The sequence below is a fragment of the Oncorhynchus nerka genome, linkage group LG13 (assembly GCF_034236695.1).
Source record: "Oncorhynchus nerka isolate Pitt River linkage group LG13, Oner_Uvic_2.0, whole genome shotgun sequence".
In the NCBI taxonomy this organism is placed as follows: domain Eukaryota; kingdom Metazoa; phylum Chordata; class Actinopteri; order Salmoniformes; family Salmonidae; genus Oncorhynchus; species Oncorhynchus nerka.
In genome coordinates this window covers 95,346,829-95,365,138 of record NC_088408.1, presented here as the reverse complement: position 1 = coordinate 95,365,138, position 18,310 = coordinate 95,346,829, and the positions used below count along the sequence as shown (strand labels likewise).

At 48.9% G+C, this 18,310-nt stretch overlaps 1 protein-coding gene across 4 annotated transcripts in view; it reads right to left on the bottom strand.

Annotated features, from left to right (window-relative positions):
* LOC115123479 (protein unc-13 homolog B-like) overlaps window positions 1–18,310 on the bottom strand; it is a 138,826-nt gene that overhangs the window by 20,695 nt on the left and 99,821 nt on the right. For all 4 annotated transcript variants that reach the window (XM_065026869.1, XM_065026871.1, XM_065026870.1 and 1 more), the window contains 2 exons: window positions 13,268–13,345; window positions 12,716–12,793 (listed from right to left, as the gene is read on the bottom strand). In XM_065026869.1, coding sequence (XP_064882941.1) covers window positions 12,716–12,793; window positions 13,268–13,345 — 156 coding nt within the window. The remainder of the gene's footprint in view (window positions 1–12,715; window positions 12,794–13,267; window positions 13,346–18,310) is intronic.

The following is an 18,310-nucleotide window of genomic DNA, read 5'->3' as shown; positions in this document are numbered from 1 at the left end:
GGGAGTGAGATGGGAGAGGTTGGAGTGGAGTGAGAAGGGAGAGGTTGGAGGGGAGTGAGATGGGAGAGGTGGGAGGGGAGTGAGATGGGAGAGGTTGGAGGGGAGTGAGATGGGAGAGGTTGGAGGGGAGTGAGATGGGAGAGGTTGGAGGGGAGTGAGATGGGAGAGGTTGGAGGGGAGTGAGATGGGAGAGGTTGGAGGAGAGTGAGATGGGAGAGGTTGGAGGGGAGTGAGATGGGAGAGGTTGGAGTGGAGTGAGAAGGGAGAGGTTGGAGGGAGTGAGATGGGAGAGGTTGGAGTGGAGTGAGAAGGGAGAGGTTGGAGGGGGAGTGAGATGGGAGAGGTTGGAGGGGAGTGAGATGGGAGAGGTTGGAGTGGAGTGAGATGGGAGAGGTTGGAGGGGAGTGAGATGGGAGAGGTTGAAGGGAAGTGAGATGGGAGAGGTTGGAGTGGAGTGAGATGGGAGAGGTTGGAGGGGAGTGAGATGGGAGAGGTTGAAGGGGAGTGAGATGGGAGAGGTTGGAGGGGAGTGAGATGGGAGAGGTTGGAGGGGAGTGAGATGGGAGAGGTTGGAGGGGAGTGAGATGGGAGGTTGAATGGGAGTGAGATGGGAGAGGTTGGAGGAGAGTAAGACCGGAGAGGTTGAAGGGGAGTGAGATGGGAGAGGTTGAAGGGGAGTGAGATGGGAGAGGTTGGAGGGGAGTGAGATGGGAGGTTGAAGGGGAGTGAGATGGGAGAGGTTGGAGGAGAGTAAGACAGGAGAGGTTGAAGGGGAGTGAGATGGGAGAGGTTGAAGGGGAGTGAGATGGGAGAGGTTGGAGGGGAGTGAGATGGGAGAGGTGGGAGGGGAGTGAGATGGGAGAGGTTGGAGGGGAGTGAGATGGGAAAGGTGGGAGGGGAGTGAGATGGGAGAGGTTGGAGGGGAGTGAGATGGGAGAGTTGGGAGGGGAGTGAGATGGGAGAGGTTGGAGGGGAGTGAGATGGGAGAGGTGGGAGGGGAGTGAGATGGGAGAGGTTGGAGGGTGAGTGAGACGGGAGAGGTTGGAGGGGAGTGAGATGGGAGAGGTTGGAGTGGGTGAGAAGGAGAGGTTGGAGGGGAGTGAGATGGGAGAGGTTGGAGTGGGTGAGAAGGAGAGGTTGGAGGGGAGTGAGATGGGAGAGGTTGGAGGGGAGTGAGATGGGAGAGGTTGGAGGGGAGTGAGAAGGAGAGGTTGGAGGGGAGTGAGATGGGAGAGGTTGGAGTGGAGTGAGAAGGGAGAGGTTGGAGGGGAGTGAGATGGGAGAGGTTGGAGGGGGTGAGATGGGAGAGGTTGGAGGAGTGAGATGGGAGAGGTTGGAGTGGAGTGAGATGGGAGGGTTGGAGGGGAGTGAGATGGGAGAGGTTGAAGGGGAGTGAGATGGGAGAGGTTGGAGGGAGTGAGATGGGAGAGGTTGGAGGGGAGTGAGATGGGAGAGGTTGGAGGGGAGTGAGACGGGGAAAGGTTGGAGGGCAGTGAGATGGGAGAGGTTGGAGGGGAGAGGTTGGAGGGGAGAGTTGGAGGGGAGTGAGATGGGAGGTTGAAGGGGAGTGAGATGGGAGAGGTTGGAGGAGAGTAAGACAGGAGAGGTTGAAGGGAGTGAGATGGGAGAGGTTGGAGGGAGTGAGATGGGAGAGGTTGGAGGGGAGTGAGATGGGAGAGGTTGGAGGGGAGTGAGATGGGAGGTTGAATGGGAGTGAGATGGGAGAGGTTGGAGGAGAGTAAGACCGGAGAGGTTGAAGGGGAGTGAGATGGGAGAGGTTGAAGGGGAGTGAGATGGGAGAGGTTGGAGGGAGTGAGATGGGAGGTTGAAGGGGAGTGAGATGGGAGAGGTTGGAGGAGAGTAAGACAGGAGAGGTTGAAGGGGAGTGAGATGGGAGAGGTTGAAGGGAGTGAGATGGGAGAGGTTGGAGGAGTGAGATGGGAGAGGTGGGAGGGAGTGAGATGGGAGAGGTTGGAGGGGAGTGAGATGGGAAAGGTGGGAGGGAGTGAGATGGGAGAGGTTGGAGGGGAGTGAGATGGGAGAGTTGGGAGGGGAGTGAGATGGGAGGGTTGGAGGGAGTGAGATGGGAGGTTGGAGGGGAGTGAGATGGGAGAGGTTGGAGTGGAGTGATGGGAGGTTGGAGGGGAGTGAGATGGGAGAGGTTGGAGTGGAGTGAGAAGGGAGAGGTTGGAGGGGAGTGAGATGGGAGAGGTTGGAGGGGAGTGAGATGGGAGAGGTTGGAGGGGAGTGAGAAGGGAGAGGTTGGAGGGGAGTGAGATGGGAGAGGTTGGAGTGAGTGAGAAGGAGAGGTTGGAGGGGAGTGAGATGGGAGAGTTGGGAGGGGAGTGAGATGGGAGAGGTTGGAGGAGTGAGAGGGGAGAGGTTGGAGGGGAGTGAGATGGGAGAGGTTGGAGTGGAGTGAGAAGGGAGAGGTTGGAGGGGAGTGAGATGGGAGAGGTTGGAGGGAGTGAGAAGGGAGAGGTTGGAGGAGTGAGATGGGAGAGGTTGGAGGGTGAGATGGGAGGTTGGAGGGGGAGTGAGAAGGGAGGTTGGAGGAGTGAGATGGGAGAGGTTGGAGTGGAGTGAGAAGGAGAGGTTGGAGAGTGAGATGGGAGAGGTTGGAGGGGAGTGAGATGGGAGAGGTTGGAGGGGAGTGAGATGGGAGAGGTTGGAGTGGAGTGAGATGGGAGAGGTTGGAGGGGAGTGAGATGGGAGAGGTTGAAGGGGAGTGAGATGGGAGAGGTTGGAGGGGAGTGAGATGGGAGAGGTTGGAGGGGAGTGAGATGGGAGAGGTTGGAGGGGAGTGAGACGGGAAAGGTTGGAGGGCAGTGAGATGGGAGAGGTTGGAGGGGAGAGGTTGGAGGGGAGAGGTTGGAGGGGAGTGAGATGGGAGGTTGAAGGGAGTGAGATGGGAGAGGTTGGAGGAGAGTAAGACAGGAGAGGTTGAAGGGGAGTGAGATGGGAGAGGTTGAAGGGGAGTGAGATGGGAGAGGTTGGAGGAGAGTAAGACAGGAGAGGTTGAAGGGGAGTGAGATGGGAGAGGTTGAAGGGGAGTGAGATGGGAGAGGTTGGAGGGGAGTGAGATGGGAGAGGTGGGAGGGGAGTGAGATGGGAGAGGTTGGAGGGGAGTGAGATGGGAAAGGTGGGAGGGGAGTGAGATGGGAGAGGTTGGAGGGGAGTGAGATGGGAGAGGTGGGAGGGGAGTGAGATGGGAGAGGTTGGAGGGGAGTGAGATGGGAGAGGTGGGAGGGGTGAGATGGGAGAGGTTGGAGGGGAGTGAGACGGGAGAGGTTGGAGGGAGTGAGATGGGAGAGGTGGGAGGGGAGTGAGACAGGAGATGTTGGAGGGGAGTGAGATGGGAGAGGTTGGAGGGGAGTGAGACAGGAGAGGTTGGAGGTGAGTGAGATGGGAGAGGTTGGAGGAGAGTGAGACAGGAGAGGTGGGAGGGGAGTGAGATGGGAGAGGTTGGAGGGGAGTGAGATGGGAGAGGTTGGAGGAGAGTGAGATGGGAGAGGTTGGAGGGGAGTGAGATGGGAGAGGTTGGAGGAGAGTGAGATGGGAGAGGTTGGAGGAGTGAGACAGGAGAGGTGGGAGGGGAGTGAGACAGGAGAGGTGGGAGGGGAGTGAGACAGGAGAGGTGGGAGGGGAGTGAGACAGGAGAGGTTGAAGGGGAGTGAGATGGGAGAGGTTGAAGGGGGTGAGATGGGAGAGGTTGAAGGGGAGTGAGATGGGAGAGGTTGGAGGGGAGTGAGATGGGAGAGGTTGGAGGGGAGTGAGATGGGAGAGGTTGGAGGGGAGTGAGACAGGAGAGGTTGGAGGGGAGTGAGACGGGAGAGGTTGGAGGGGAGAGGTGGGAGGGGAGTGAGACAGGAGAAGTTGGAGGGGAGTGAGATGGGAGAGGATGGAGGGGAGTGAGACAGGAGAGGTTGGAGGGGAGTGAGATGATAGAGAGGTTGGAGGAGAGTGAGATGGGAGAGGTTGGAGGGGAGTGAGGATGTGATATAAGCTCAATGTTTCCTGACAAACACACACACTTGATCTTAGAGCCAACCATTTCACAACATGAATGGACAGAGGAGTGATATACATAAATAATCTCAACACAACCAAACCTTGTCTTTCTCACTGTCCACATCACTGTCATCACCCTACAGGAGGCCAAGGGAGACAACCACATTCAAGACTAGGCACAACCTACATATAACCTACACACAACCTATACCATAACCTGAACAACTTCAGCACGACTGAAAATGCAGCTCCAATACACTTAAATTCTAATATTGTAGATTTTAAAATGCAAATCTACAACATCATCTTCAAACTGGTTGGTTATACACCAATGAGGAGATGGATATGTCAGCTGAGACTAGTACAAATACACTGAAACAGCACACCACATACACAGTCTATATTGGACACTGGAAGTTGTTTGATACTGTCCACTGCCTTGAGAACATTGTCCTTTTTGTCCCTAGCCAACAAACCTTTCTTTGCTCCTTATCCTTGTTGTCAATCTGAAGAGGAGAAGACGAGAGCGAGAGAGAAAGAGAGAGAGATACTGTCCTCAGATGCTTAAAGTGCCAGCCCCCCCCCCCCCCCCCCAGACCCATAAGCACACACACTCTTTCTCTCTCTCACACACACACAAAGTACCAAGGAGTAGGGCAGAGGAACACATACACCCAGGGCAGGTTGGGAGTATGCATTTACAAACAGACCTATCTAGCATCAACCAAACAGTAATTGACAAACTATTAATTTGTTTGAGCCTCAAGTAGTCAGTCTATGGCCATTACCTTTTCAACCTCTCAGAGCAGGTATGATAATGGTAGATATGTTGAATGTTAGATATCTAACATTATCACACAAGCATCCAGCTATCCCCTTCTGTTAGCATTGCTGCAATGATGCTATCCCTCCCTATTCTCTCCAATGCTAATATCTACCATTATCCCACCAGCATCCAGCTATCCCTGCCTGTTATCTCCAATGCTAATATCTACCATTATCCCACTAGCATCCAGCTATCCCTCCCTTTTATCACCAATGCTAATATCTACCATTATCCCACTAGCATCCAGCTATCCCTCACTGTTATCTCCAATGCTAATATCTACTAGCATCCAGCTATCCCTCACTGTTATCTCCAATGCTAATATCTACTAGCATACAGCTATCCCTCACTGTTATCTCCAATGCTAATATCTTCCATTATCCAACCATTTTTCTTTCCCTTTTCTTTAATCTGAATAAAGTTTTTAGAAGTTGGAATCGTCCCCCAGCGAGGAGATAAAAGCAACCTATTTTACCAGCCCACCTCCCATGTGGAGAGACATAACACATTAAATTATCTGCTGGCTCCCTGCTAGTCACTAGTCTATTAACATCTCACTCTAGAGGAGGAAGGGAAGACGTCATGCTGAGGAGATGTTGTAAATCTCTTAAATGGCTTTGTGGAGCTAAGTGAGGCTGTGAGAAGCTGTGAGAGTAGCTTTACTAGGCCATTCGACTGCTGCCACCGACTACTACCACAAGACTACGAGCAACATTTTGAATGTTTACATGGAGACAGAGGGGTTTATAGGGATCGGTATTCACAGCCATCTTTCCCCTAGAACCCCCTCACCTCTGAGCCAGCGTCCGAGTCCGAGCAACCAGACTGAGACAAGAAAAAGGAGGATGAGACAAAGAGGTGAAAAAGACCTTACCCCCATGACCCATAAGGAGATGATGATTTCCTGCCTTAAACCAACAAAGTCATTTTCTTCTGTATGTAAAGTGTTTACAACAGCAATGTGAGTATGAGGTCAAGTCTAGGTTATAGTGCAGGTTGCTCAGGATTGTTTTAAACATACAGTATGTATATACATATATACCTTAACCCTATTGATACCAACTAGACAACTGTCAGTTTAACTCTGGTATCAGTGACCAAGTTATACAACACTATTAGATCAAGCAGTCCAGTCAAGGCCCGTATCTCCTCTTACCTCCGACTAGCAGCCAAACGAAAATCCCAGAAAATAATGGGAAAAAAAGAAGAAGAAGGTTTAATATGTATCAGTAGGGGAGGGGATTGTTGACAATGATGTAGTGGTAAATAAAATAGGTGGGTAAACTCTGTTCCCTACACTTTCCATGCATTTTTAAACAAAAGGTGGGTAAACTGTTGAGCAAAACAAACACTTTGCTCTATACAAACTACATGCTAACGCTAACACTGAGCTCTATACAAACTACAGGCTAACGCTAACACTGAGCTCTATACAAACAGGCTAACGCTAACACTGAGCTCTATACAAACTACAGGCTAACGCTAACACTGAGCTCTATACAAACTACAGGCTAACGCTAACAATGAGCTCTATACAAACTAACACTAGTACTGAACACTGAGCTCTATACAAACTAACACTAGCACTGAACTCTATACAAACTAACACTAGCACTGAACACTGAGCTCTATACAAACTAACACTAGCACTGAACACTGAGCTCTATACAAACTAACACTAGCACTGAACACTGAGCTCTATACAAACTAACACTAGCACTGAACACTGAGCTCTATACAAACTAACACTAGCACTGAACACTGAGCTCTATACAAACTAACACTAGCACTGAACTCTATACAAACTAACACTAGCACTGAACACTGAGCTCTATACAAACTAACACTAGCACTGAACACTGAGCTCTATACAAACTAACACTAAACACTGAGCTCTATACAAACTAACAGTAGCACTGAACACTGAGCTCTATACAAACTAACACTAGCACTGAACACTGAGCTCTATACAAACTACAGGCTAAAGCTAACACTGACCTCTATGCAAACAACAGGCTAAAGCTAACACTGAACCATGTTCTCTATACAAACTACAGGCTAAAGCTAACACTGAACACTGAACTCTATACAAACTACAGGCTAAAGCTAACACTGAACACTGTTCTCTATACAAACTACAGGCTAAAGCTAACACTGAACACTGTTCTCTATACAAACTACAGGCTAAAGCTAACACTGAACTCTATACAAACTACAGGCTAAAGCTAACACTGAACACTGTGATCTATACAAACTACAGGCTAAAGCTAACACTGAACACTGTTCTCTATACAAACTACAGGCTAAAGCTAACACTGAACTCTATACAAACTACAGGCTAAAGCTAACACTGAACACTGTGATCTATACAAACTACAGGCTAAAGCTAACACTGAACACTGTGATCTATACAAACTACAGGCTAAAGCTAACACTGAACTCTATACAAACTACAGGCTAAAGCTAACACTGAACACTGTTCTCTATACAAACTACAGGCTAAAGCTAACACTGAACGCTGTGATCTATACAAACTACAGGCTAAAGCAAACACTGAACACTGTGATCTATACAAACTACAGGCTAAAGCTAACACTGAACACTGTGATCTATACAAACTACAGGCTAAAGCTAACACTGAACTCTATACAAACTACAGGCTAAAGCAAACACTGAACACTGTGATCTATACAAACTACAGGCTAAAACTAATATTGTGCATTATACAAACTACAGGCTAAACACTCAATATTGTGCTCTATGCAAACAAGCTGAAGTTCACACTGAAAACTATGCTCTAAAAACTCTGTCCTCTGTATGGGAGGGTAAATACCCACCACGTCATCCTCCCCCTCGTTGTCGGTTAGAGCCTGGAGAGGACAAACACACAACCCTCAGTTTCAATGAGAGATGTAAGCTGAAACCACACCACTGTTTAAAAGCTGAGAGAAATGTAGTGCCCTTTTCATTGACTACAAGACAGCCCAGAATTTTTTTTTTAACTTACAGTGTTGTCAACAACAACCTAGAGTATGACAGAAAACAACTAGATACTATGCCATGTTATAGTAGCATCTTAACTGCCTGTGTTAGATGGACAGACCTACCCCCTCATCGAACTCCTCAGGCTCCTCCTCGTCCTCAAGCTTAGGAGAAAAACGGGTATATCATCAATCAAATAAATCAAATGTATAAAGCCCTTCATGAAGGCATTCTGTTTAAATCCACACAATGTAACAACATGGGAGTCCGGGGGGTACCACCGCTGATATCAAAAGAAGGATTCTAGAACAGTCACACAATGTAACAACATTGGAGTCCGGGGGGAACCACCGCTGATATCAAAAGAAGGATTCTAGAACAGTCACACAATGTAACAACATGGGAGTCCGGGGGGTACCACCGCTGATATCAAAAGAAGGATTCTAGAACAGTCACACAATGTAACAACATGGGAGTCCGGGGGGTACCACCGCTGATATCAAAAGAAGGATTCTAGAACAGTCACACAATGTAACAACATGGGAGTCCGGGGGTACCACCGCTGATATCAAAAGAAGGATTCTAGAACAGTCACACAATGTAACAACATGGGAGTCCGGGGGGAACCACCGCTGATATCAAAAGAAGGATTCTAGAACAGTCACACAATGTAACAACATGGGAGTCCGGGGGTACCACCGCTGATATCAAAAGAAGGATTCTAGAACAGTCACACAATGTAACAACATGGGAGTCCGGGGGGTACCACCGCTGATATCAAAAGAAGGATTCTAGAACAGTCACACAATGTAACAACATGGGAGTCCGGGGTACCACCGCTGATATCAAAAGAAGGATTCTAGAACAGTCACACAATGTAACAACATGGGAGTCCGGGGTACCACCGCTGATATCAAAAGAAGGATTCTAGAACAGTCACACAATGTAACAACATGGGAGTCCGGGGTACCACCGCTGATATCAAAAGAAGGATTCTAGAACAGTCACACAATGTAACAACATGGGAGTCCGGGGGTACCACCGCTGATATCAAAAGAAGGATTCTAGAACAGTCACACAATGTAACAACATGGGAGTCCGGGGTCCACCGCTGATATCAAAAGAAGGATTCTAGAACAGTCACACAATGTAACAACATGGGAGTCCGGGGTACCACCGCTGATATCAAAAGAAGGATTCTAGAACAGTCACACAATGTAACAACATGGGAGTCCGGGGTACCACCGCTGATATCAAAGAAGGATTCTAGAACAGTCACACAATGTAACAACATGGGAGTCCGGGGGTACCACCGCTGATATCAAAAGAAGGATTCTAGAACAGTCACACAATGTAACAACATGGGAGTCCGGGGGGGAACCACCGCTGATATCAAAAGAAGGATTCTAGAACAGTCACACAATGTAACAACATGGGAGTCCGGGGTACCACCGCTGATATCAAAAGAAGGATTCTAGAACAGTCACACAATGTAACAACATGGGAGTCCGGGGTACCACCGCTGATATCATAAGAAGGATTCTAGAACAGTCACACAATGTAACAACATGGGAGTCCGGGGTACCACCGCTGATATCAAAAGAAGGATTCTAGAACAGTCACACAATGTAACAACATGGGAGTCCGGGGTACCACCGCTGATATCAAAAGAAGGATTCTAGAACAGTCACACAATGTAACAACATGGGAGTCCGGGGGTACCACCGCTGATATCAAAAGAAGGATTCTAGAACAGTCACACAATGTAACAACATGGGAGTCCGGGGTACCACCGCTGATATCAAAAGAAGGATTCTAGAACAGTCACACAATGTAACAACATGGGAGTCCGGGGGTCCCACCGCTGATATCAAAAGAAGGATTCTAGAACAGTCACACAATGTAACAACATGGGAGTCCGGGGAACCACCGCTGATATCAAAAGAAGGATTCTAGAACAGTCACACAATGTAACAACATGGGAGTCCGGGGTACCACCGCTGATATCAAAAGAAGGATTCTAGAACAGTCACACAATGTAACAACATGGGAGTCCGGGGTACCACCGCTGATATCAAAAGAAGGATTCTAGAACAGTCACACAATGTAACAACATGGGAGTCCGGGGGAACCACCGCTGATATCAAAAGAAGGATTCTAGAACAGTCACACAATGTAACAACATGGGAGTCCGGGGTACCACCGCTGATATCAAAAGAAGGATTCTAGAACAGTCACACAATGTAACAACATGGGAGTCCGGGGGGAACCACCGCTGATATCAAAAGAAGGATTCTAGAACAGTCACACAATGTAACAACATGGGAGTCCGGGGGGTACCACCGCTGATATCAAAAGAAGGATTCTAGAACAGTCACACAATGTAACAACATGGGAGTCCGGGGGTACCACCGCTGATATCAAAAGAAGGATTCTAGAACAGTCACACAATGTAACAACATGGGAGTCCGGGGGTACCACCGCTGATATCAAAAGAAGGATTCTAGAACAGTCACACAATGTAACAACATGGGAGTCCGGGGTACCACCGCTGATATCAAAAGAAGGATTCTAGAACAGTCACACAATGTAACAACATGGGAGTCCGGGGTACCACCGCTGATATCAAAAGAAGGATTCTAGAACAGTCACACAATGTAACAACATGGGAGTCCGGGGTACCACCGCTGATATCAAAAGAAGGAATCTAGAACAGTCACACAATGTAACAACATGGGAGTCCGGGGGAACCACCGCTGATATCAAAAGAAGGATTCTAGAACAGTCACACAATGTAACAACATGGGAGTCCGGGGGTACCACCGCTGATATCAAAAGAAGGATTCTAGAACAGTCACACAATGTAACAACATGGGAGTCCGGGGGGAACCACCGCTGATATCAAAAGAAGGATTCTAGAACAGTCACACAATGTAACAACATGGGAGTCCGGGGGTACCACCGCTGATATCAAAAGAAGGATTCTAGAACAGTCACACAATGTAACAACATGGGAGTCCGGGGTACCACCGCTGATATCAAAAGAAGGATTCTAGAACAGTCACACAATGTAACAACATGGGAGTCCGGGGTACCACCGCTGATATCAAAAGAAGGATTCTAGAACAGTCACACAATGTAACAACATGGGAGTCCGGGGTACCACCGCTGATATCAAAAGAAGGATTCTAGAACAGTCACACAATGTAACAACATGGGAGTCCGGGGGTACCACCGCTGATATCAAAAGAAGGATTCTAGAACAGTCACACAATGTAACAACATGGGAGTCCGGGGGTACCACCGCTGATATCAAAAGAAGGATTCTAGAACAGTCACACAATGTAACAACATGGGAGTCCGGGGGGTACCACCGCTGATATCAAAAGAAGGATTCTAGAACAGTCACACAATGTAACAACATGGGAGTCCGGGGGGTACCACCGCTGATATCAAAAGAAGGATTCTAGAACAGTCACACAAGGAATCATACACTACCGTTCATTTAGAAATGTCCTTGTTTTTGAAAGAAAAGCTTTTTTTTTTTATCAATCAACCATCAAGCCAATTCAACTTGTGGGAGGTGCTTCAGGAAGGGGTGAAATCTCTTCAGATTACCAACTAGAATGCCAAAGGTCTGCCAGGCTGTAATTGCGGCAAATGGAGGATTCTTTGACGAAAGAAAAGTTTGAAGGACACAATTATTATTCCAACTAAAAATCATTATTTATAACCTTGTCAATGTCTTGAGTATATTTCCTATTCATTTAGCAAAGACATTTTGACCCCAAACTTTTGAACAGTAGTGTATATGGATGGAGAGAGGTCTACAGACCAACAAGAAGTTATATAGGGATGGAGAGGTCTACAGACCAACAAGAAGTTATATAGGGATGGAGAGGTCTACAGACCTACAAGAAGTTATATAGGGATGGAGAGGTCTACAGACCTACAAGAAGTTATATAGGGATGGAGAGGTCTACAGACCTACAAGAAGTTATATAGGGATGGAGAGGTCTACAGACCTACAAGAAGTTATATAGGGATGGAGAGGTCTACAGACCTACAAGAAGCTACATATGGATGGAGAGGTCTACAGACCTACAAGAAGCTACATATGGATGGAGAGGTCTACAGACCTACAAGAAGCTACATATGGATGGAGAGGTCTACAGATCTACAAGAAGCTATATATGGATGTTGATACATTTTTCATAAGGGAAAATCAAGTCAGAAAATTCCAAGTGGAAAGAAGCCTTTTTAATCCGTAAATAAAACTGTAAATGCACACTATAGGTTGAAAATGTCCTTCATTGCAGGAACGTTCTCCTGCAACAGGGTGATCAAATTAAGAACCTACATCTGTATAGTTGCTATAGGGAAGCCAACACTTCCAGCCATTGGTTTTCATCCATATACTTATTTTATTTGTTTGGTTGTCTTTGGCGTGACAACAAAACTAAGACAGAGAGGTGCTGGCTGCAACACAAACAGACAGGCTAAGGAGAAGATCCTAGGTACAGGACAGGGTTTAGTCGGGATGTTGCGTTGAGATATATAAGCACTGGTATGGATCTGGGTCATAGAAGGAAAGGGCAGAGGTGCGAGGAGAGGGAGGGTCACCTTGGACCCAGGAACAGCCTTTGGACCTTTGACCTACCATACACTCCTCTGCAGCGACCTGGAGACACACACACATCTGCTGGTTAGTCTTCAGATGCTTCGATATGCTCTGAACCACTTTATGTACACGCACGCACGCACGCACGCACGCACGCACGCACGCACGCACGCACGCACGCACGCACACACACACACACACACACACACACACACAGATTCCCCCCCCGGCACCTAAGTATAATGTGTAAAGTGTCTGACAACGTTGCTTCTCACCTGTTTAGCCCCCATGCACTCAAACATCTTCTCCAGCAAGACCCGCATCTGTTGTATGTTATTCATCAACACACAAGGCTGGGAGAGAGGGAGGAAAAGAGATGGAGACAGAAAGAGAGAGGGGGAGAGAAGGAGAGATAAGAGACAAAGAAAAGAGAGGAGAGAGAAACAAAAGAGAGTAAAATAGAAGGTGTGTGTTGAGGTGAAGTGAGATTCAGAGAGGCGAGAGAGTAAAATAGAAGGTGTGTGTTGAGGTGAAGTGAGATTCAGAGAGGCGAGAGAATAAAATAGAAGGTGTGTGTTGAGGTGATGTGAGATTCAGAGAGGCGAGAGAGTAAAATAGAAGGTGTGTGCTGAGGTGAAGTGACATTCAGAGAGAAGAGAAACAACATGCTGTAGTAACTAAGAAAACTAAGGTGTTTTATATGCTCTAAAGATGATGCAGTACAGAAGCTGTAGAGAGAGGACACAGTGTCCTTCAGAAATGAGTTTTGAAGTGGATACAGTCTATCGGTTCCTAAAGGAACCCTGTTGAGAGAATGCAGTACTCACTATCTTCTCCTTCTGGCAGTAGGAGGGGAACTCCTTGGATAGGATAGCACAGTATTGCATCAGCACCTTTGTGATGGTCTGGAGAGAGAGCGAGAACAGTCAGAAAACATCTTGGTGATGGTCTGGAGACAGACAGAACAGTCAGAAAACACCTTGGTGATGGTCTGGAGAGAGACAGAACAGTCAGAAACCACCTTGGTGATGGTCTGGAGACAGAGAGAACAGTTAGAAAACACCTTGGTGATGGTCTGGAGAGAGACAGAACAGTCAGAAAACACCTTGGTGATGGTCTGGAGAGAGACAGAACAGTCAGAAACCACGTTGGTGATGGTCTGGAGACAGAGAGAACAGTCAGAAAACACCTTGGTGATGGTCTGGAGAGAGAGAACAATCAGAAAAAACCTTGGTGATGGTCTGGAGACAGAGAAAACAGTCAGAAAACACCTTGGTGATGGTCTGGAGAGAGACAGAACAGTCAGAAAACACCATAGCTAGCAACATAGCCGTCTTTGTATCAAAGATAATTGTGTAGTCTTGAGCGATTTCCTAGGTTAGCTAGCCAGCTATTGTCGTTCTTTTAACGCAACGTAACGTAAATCAACACTGCTAGCTAGCCAGCTAGCCCCGAATAGCAGCACAGTAGCACAGTAGAAACCATTACACTCAACGGAACGACTTGATTAGTGTAGTGTCAACAACGCAGACACTGCCAGCTAGCCTACATAGTCAACAACGCAGCCTCTGCCAGCTAGCCTACTTCAGCAGTGCTGTATCATTTTAATCATTTTAGTCAATAAGATTCTTGCTACGTAAGCTTAACTTTCTGAACACTCGAGACGTGTAGTCCACTTGTTATTCCAATCTCCTTTGCATTAGCGTAGCCTCTTGTGTAGCCTGTCAACTATGTGTCTGTCTATCCCTGTTCTCTCCTCTCTGCACAGACCATACAAACGCTCCACACCGCGTGGCCGCGGCCACCCTAATCTGGTGGTCCCAGCGCGCACGACCCACGTGGAGTTCCAGGTCTCCGGTAGCCTCTTGAACTGCCGATCTGCGGCCAACAAGGCAGAGTTCATCTCAGCCTATGCCTCCCTCCAGTCCCTCGACTTCTTGGCACTGACGGAAACATGGATCACCACAGACAACACTGCTACTCCTACTGCTCTCTCTTCGTCTGCCCACGTGTTCTCGCACACCCGAGAGCTTCTGGTCAGCGGGGTGGTGGCACCGGGATCCTCATCTCTCCCAAGTGGTCATTCTCTCTTTCTCCCCTTACCCATCTGTCTATCGCCTCCTTTGAATTCCATGCTGTCACAGTTACCAGCCCTTTCAAGCTTAACATCCTTATCATTTATCGCCCTCCAGGTTCCCTCGGAGAGTTCATCAATGAGCTTGATGCCTTGATAAGCTCCTTTCCTGAGGACGGCTCACCTCTCACAGTTCTGGGCGACTTTAACCTCCCCACGTCTACCTTTGACTCATTCCTCTCTGCCTCCTTCTTTCCACTCCTCTCCTCTTTTGACCTCACCCTCTCACCTTCCCCCTACTCACAAGGCAGGAAATACGCTCGACCTCATCTTTACTAGATGCTGTTCTTCCACTAACCTCATTGCAACTCCCCTCCAAGTCTCCGACCACTACCTTGTATCCTTCTCCCTCTCGCTCTCATCCAACACTTCCCACACTGCCCCTACTCGGATGGTATCGCGCCGTCCCAACCTTCGCTCTCTCTCCCCCGCTACTCTCTCCTCTTCCATCCTATCATCTCTTCCCTCTGCTCAAACCTTCTCCAACCTATCTCCTGATTCTGCCTCCTCAACCCTCCTCTCCTCCCTTTCTGCATCCTTTGACTCTCTATGTCCCCTATCCTCCAGGCCGGCTCGGTCCTCCCCTCCCGCTCCGTGGCTCAACGACTCATTGCGAGCTCACAGAACAGGGCTCCGGGCAGCCGGCGGAAATGGAGGAAAACTCGCCTCCCTGCGGACCTGACATCCTTTCACTCCCTCCTCTCTACATTTTCCTCTTCTCTCTCTGCTGCTAAAGCCACTTTCTACCACTCTAAATTCCAAGCATCTGCCTCTAACCCTAGGAAGCTCTTTGCAACCTTCTCCTCCCTCTCCTGAATCCTCCTCCCCCTCCCCCTCCTCCCTCTCTGCAGATGACTTCGTCAACCATTTTGAAAAGAAGGTCGACGACATCCGATCCTCGTTTGCTAAGTCAAACGACACCGCTGGTTCTGCTCACACTGCCCTACCCTATGCTCTGACCTCTTTCTCCCCCTCTCTCCAGATGAAATCTCGCGTCTTGTGACGGCCGGCCGCCCAACAACCTGCCCGCTTGACCCTATCCCCTCCTCTCTTCTCCAGACCATTTCCAGAGACCTTCTCCCTTACCTCACCTCGCTCATCAACTCATCCCTGACCGCTGGCTACGTCCCTTCCGTCTTCAAGAGAGCGAGAGTTGCACCCCTTCTGAAAAAACCTACACTCGATCCCTCCGATGTCAACAACTACAGACCAGTATCCCTTCTTTCTTTTCTCTCCAAAACTCTTGAACGTGCCGTCCTTGGCCAGCTCTCCCGCTATCTCTCTCAGAATGACCTTCTTGATCCAAATCAGTCAGGTTTCAAGACTAGTCATTCAACTGAGACTGCTCTTCTCTGTATCACGGAGGCGCTCCGCACTGCTAAAGCTAACTCTCTCTCCTCTGCTCTCATCCTTCTAGACCTATCGGCTGCCTTCGATACTGTGAACCATCAGATCCTCCTCTCCACCCTCTCCGAGTTGGGCATCTCCGGCGCGGCCCACGCTTGGATTGCGTCCTACCTGACAGGTCGCTCCTACCAGGTGGCGTGGCGAGAATCCGTCTCCACACCACGTGCTCTCACCACTGGTGTCCCCCAGGGCTCTGTTCTAGGCCCTCTCCTATTCTCGCTATACACCAAGTCACTTGGCTCTGTCATAACCTCACATGGTCTCTCCTATCATTGCTATGCAGACGACACACAATTAATCTTCTCCTTTCCCCCTTCTGATGATCAGGTGGCGAATCGCATCTCTGCATGTCTGGCAGACATATCAGTGTGGATGACGGATCACCACCTCAAGCTGAACCTCGGCAAGACGGAGCTGCTCTTCCTCCCGGGGAAGGACTGCCCGTTCCATGATCTCGCCATCACGGTTGACAACTCCATTGTGTCCTCCTCCCAGAGCGCTAAGAACCTTGGCGTGATCCTGGACAACACCCTGTCGTTCTCAACTAACATCAAGGCGGTGGCCCGTTCCTGTAGGTTCATGCTCTACAACATCCGCAGAGTACGACCCTGCCTCACACAGGAAGCGGCGCAGGTCCTAATCCAGGCACTCGTCATCTCCTGTCTGGATTACTGCAACTCGCTGTTGGCTGGGCTCCCTGCCTGTGCCATTAAACCCCTACAACTCATCCAGAACGCCGCAGCCCGTCTGGTGTTCAACCTTCCCAAGTTCTCTCACGTCACCCCGCTCCTCCGCTCTCTCCACTGGCTTCCAGTTGAAGCTCGCATCCGCTACAAGACCATGGTGCTTGCCTACGGAGCTGTGAGGGGAACGGCACCTCAGTACCTCCAGGCTCTGATCAGGCCCTACACCCAAACAAGGGCACTGCGTTCATCCACCTCTGGCCTGCTCGCCTCCCTACCACTGAGGAAGTACAGTTCCCGCTCAGCCCAGTCAAAACTGTTCGCTGCTCTGGCCCCCCAATGGTGGAACAAACTCCCTCACGACGCCAGGACAGCGGAGTCAATCACCACCTTCCGGAGACACCTGAAACCCCACCTCTTTAAGGAATACCTAGGATAGGATAAAGTAATCCCTCTCACCCCCCCCCCCTTAAAAGATTTAGATGCACTACTGTTCCAGTGGATGTCATAAGGTGAATGCACCAATTTGTAAGTCGCTCTGGTGGATAAGAGCGTCTGCTAAATGACTTAAATGTAAATGTAAATGTGATGGTCTGGAGAGAGAGAGAACAGTCAGAAAACACCTTGGTGATGGCCTGGAGACAGACAGAACAGTCAGAAAACACCTTGGTGATGGTCTGGAGAGAGAGAGAACAGTCAGATAACACCTTGGTGATGGTCTGGAGAGAGAGAGAACAGTCAGAAAACACCTTGGTGATGGTCTGGAGAGAGAGAGAACAGTTAGAAAACACCTTGGTGATGGTCTGGAGAGAGAGAGAACAGTCAGAAAACACCTTGGTGATGTTCTGGAGACAGACAGAACAGTCAGAAATGCTTAAATAATTATTAAATAACTGACAGCTGACAGAGAGAGAGAAACAAGGAGAGTGACAGCTTTCTACCCTGCAGACTGATACAACACACCAACCACTGGGTTTCTACCCTGCAGACTGATACAACACACCAACCACTGGGGTTTCTACCCTGCAGACTGATACAACACACCAACCACTGGGGTTCTACCCTGCAGACTGATACAACACACCAACCACTGGGTTTCTACCCTGCAGACTGATACAACACACCAACCACTGGGGTTCCACCCTGCAGACTGATACAACACACCAACCACTGGGGTTTCACCCTGCAGACTGATACAACACACCAACCACTGGGGTTCTACCCTTCAGACTGATACAACACACCAACCACTGGGGTTCTACCCTGCAGACTGATACAACACACCAACCACTGGGGTTCTACCCTGCAGACTGATACAACACACCAACCACTGGGGTTCTACCCTGCAGACTGATACAACACACCAACCACTGGGGTTCTACCCTGCAGACTGATACAACACACCAACCACTGGGGTTCTACCCTGCAGACTGATACAACACACCAACCACTGGGGTTCTACCCTGCAGACTGATACAACACACCAACCACTGGGGTTTCTACCCTGCAGACTGATACAACACACCAACCACTGGGGTTCTACCCTGCAGACTGATACAACACACCAACCACTGGGGTTTTCACCCTGCAGACTGATACAACACACCAACCACTGGGGTTTCACCCTGCAGACTGATACAACACAC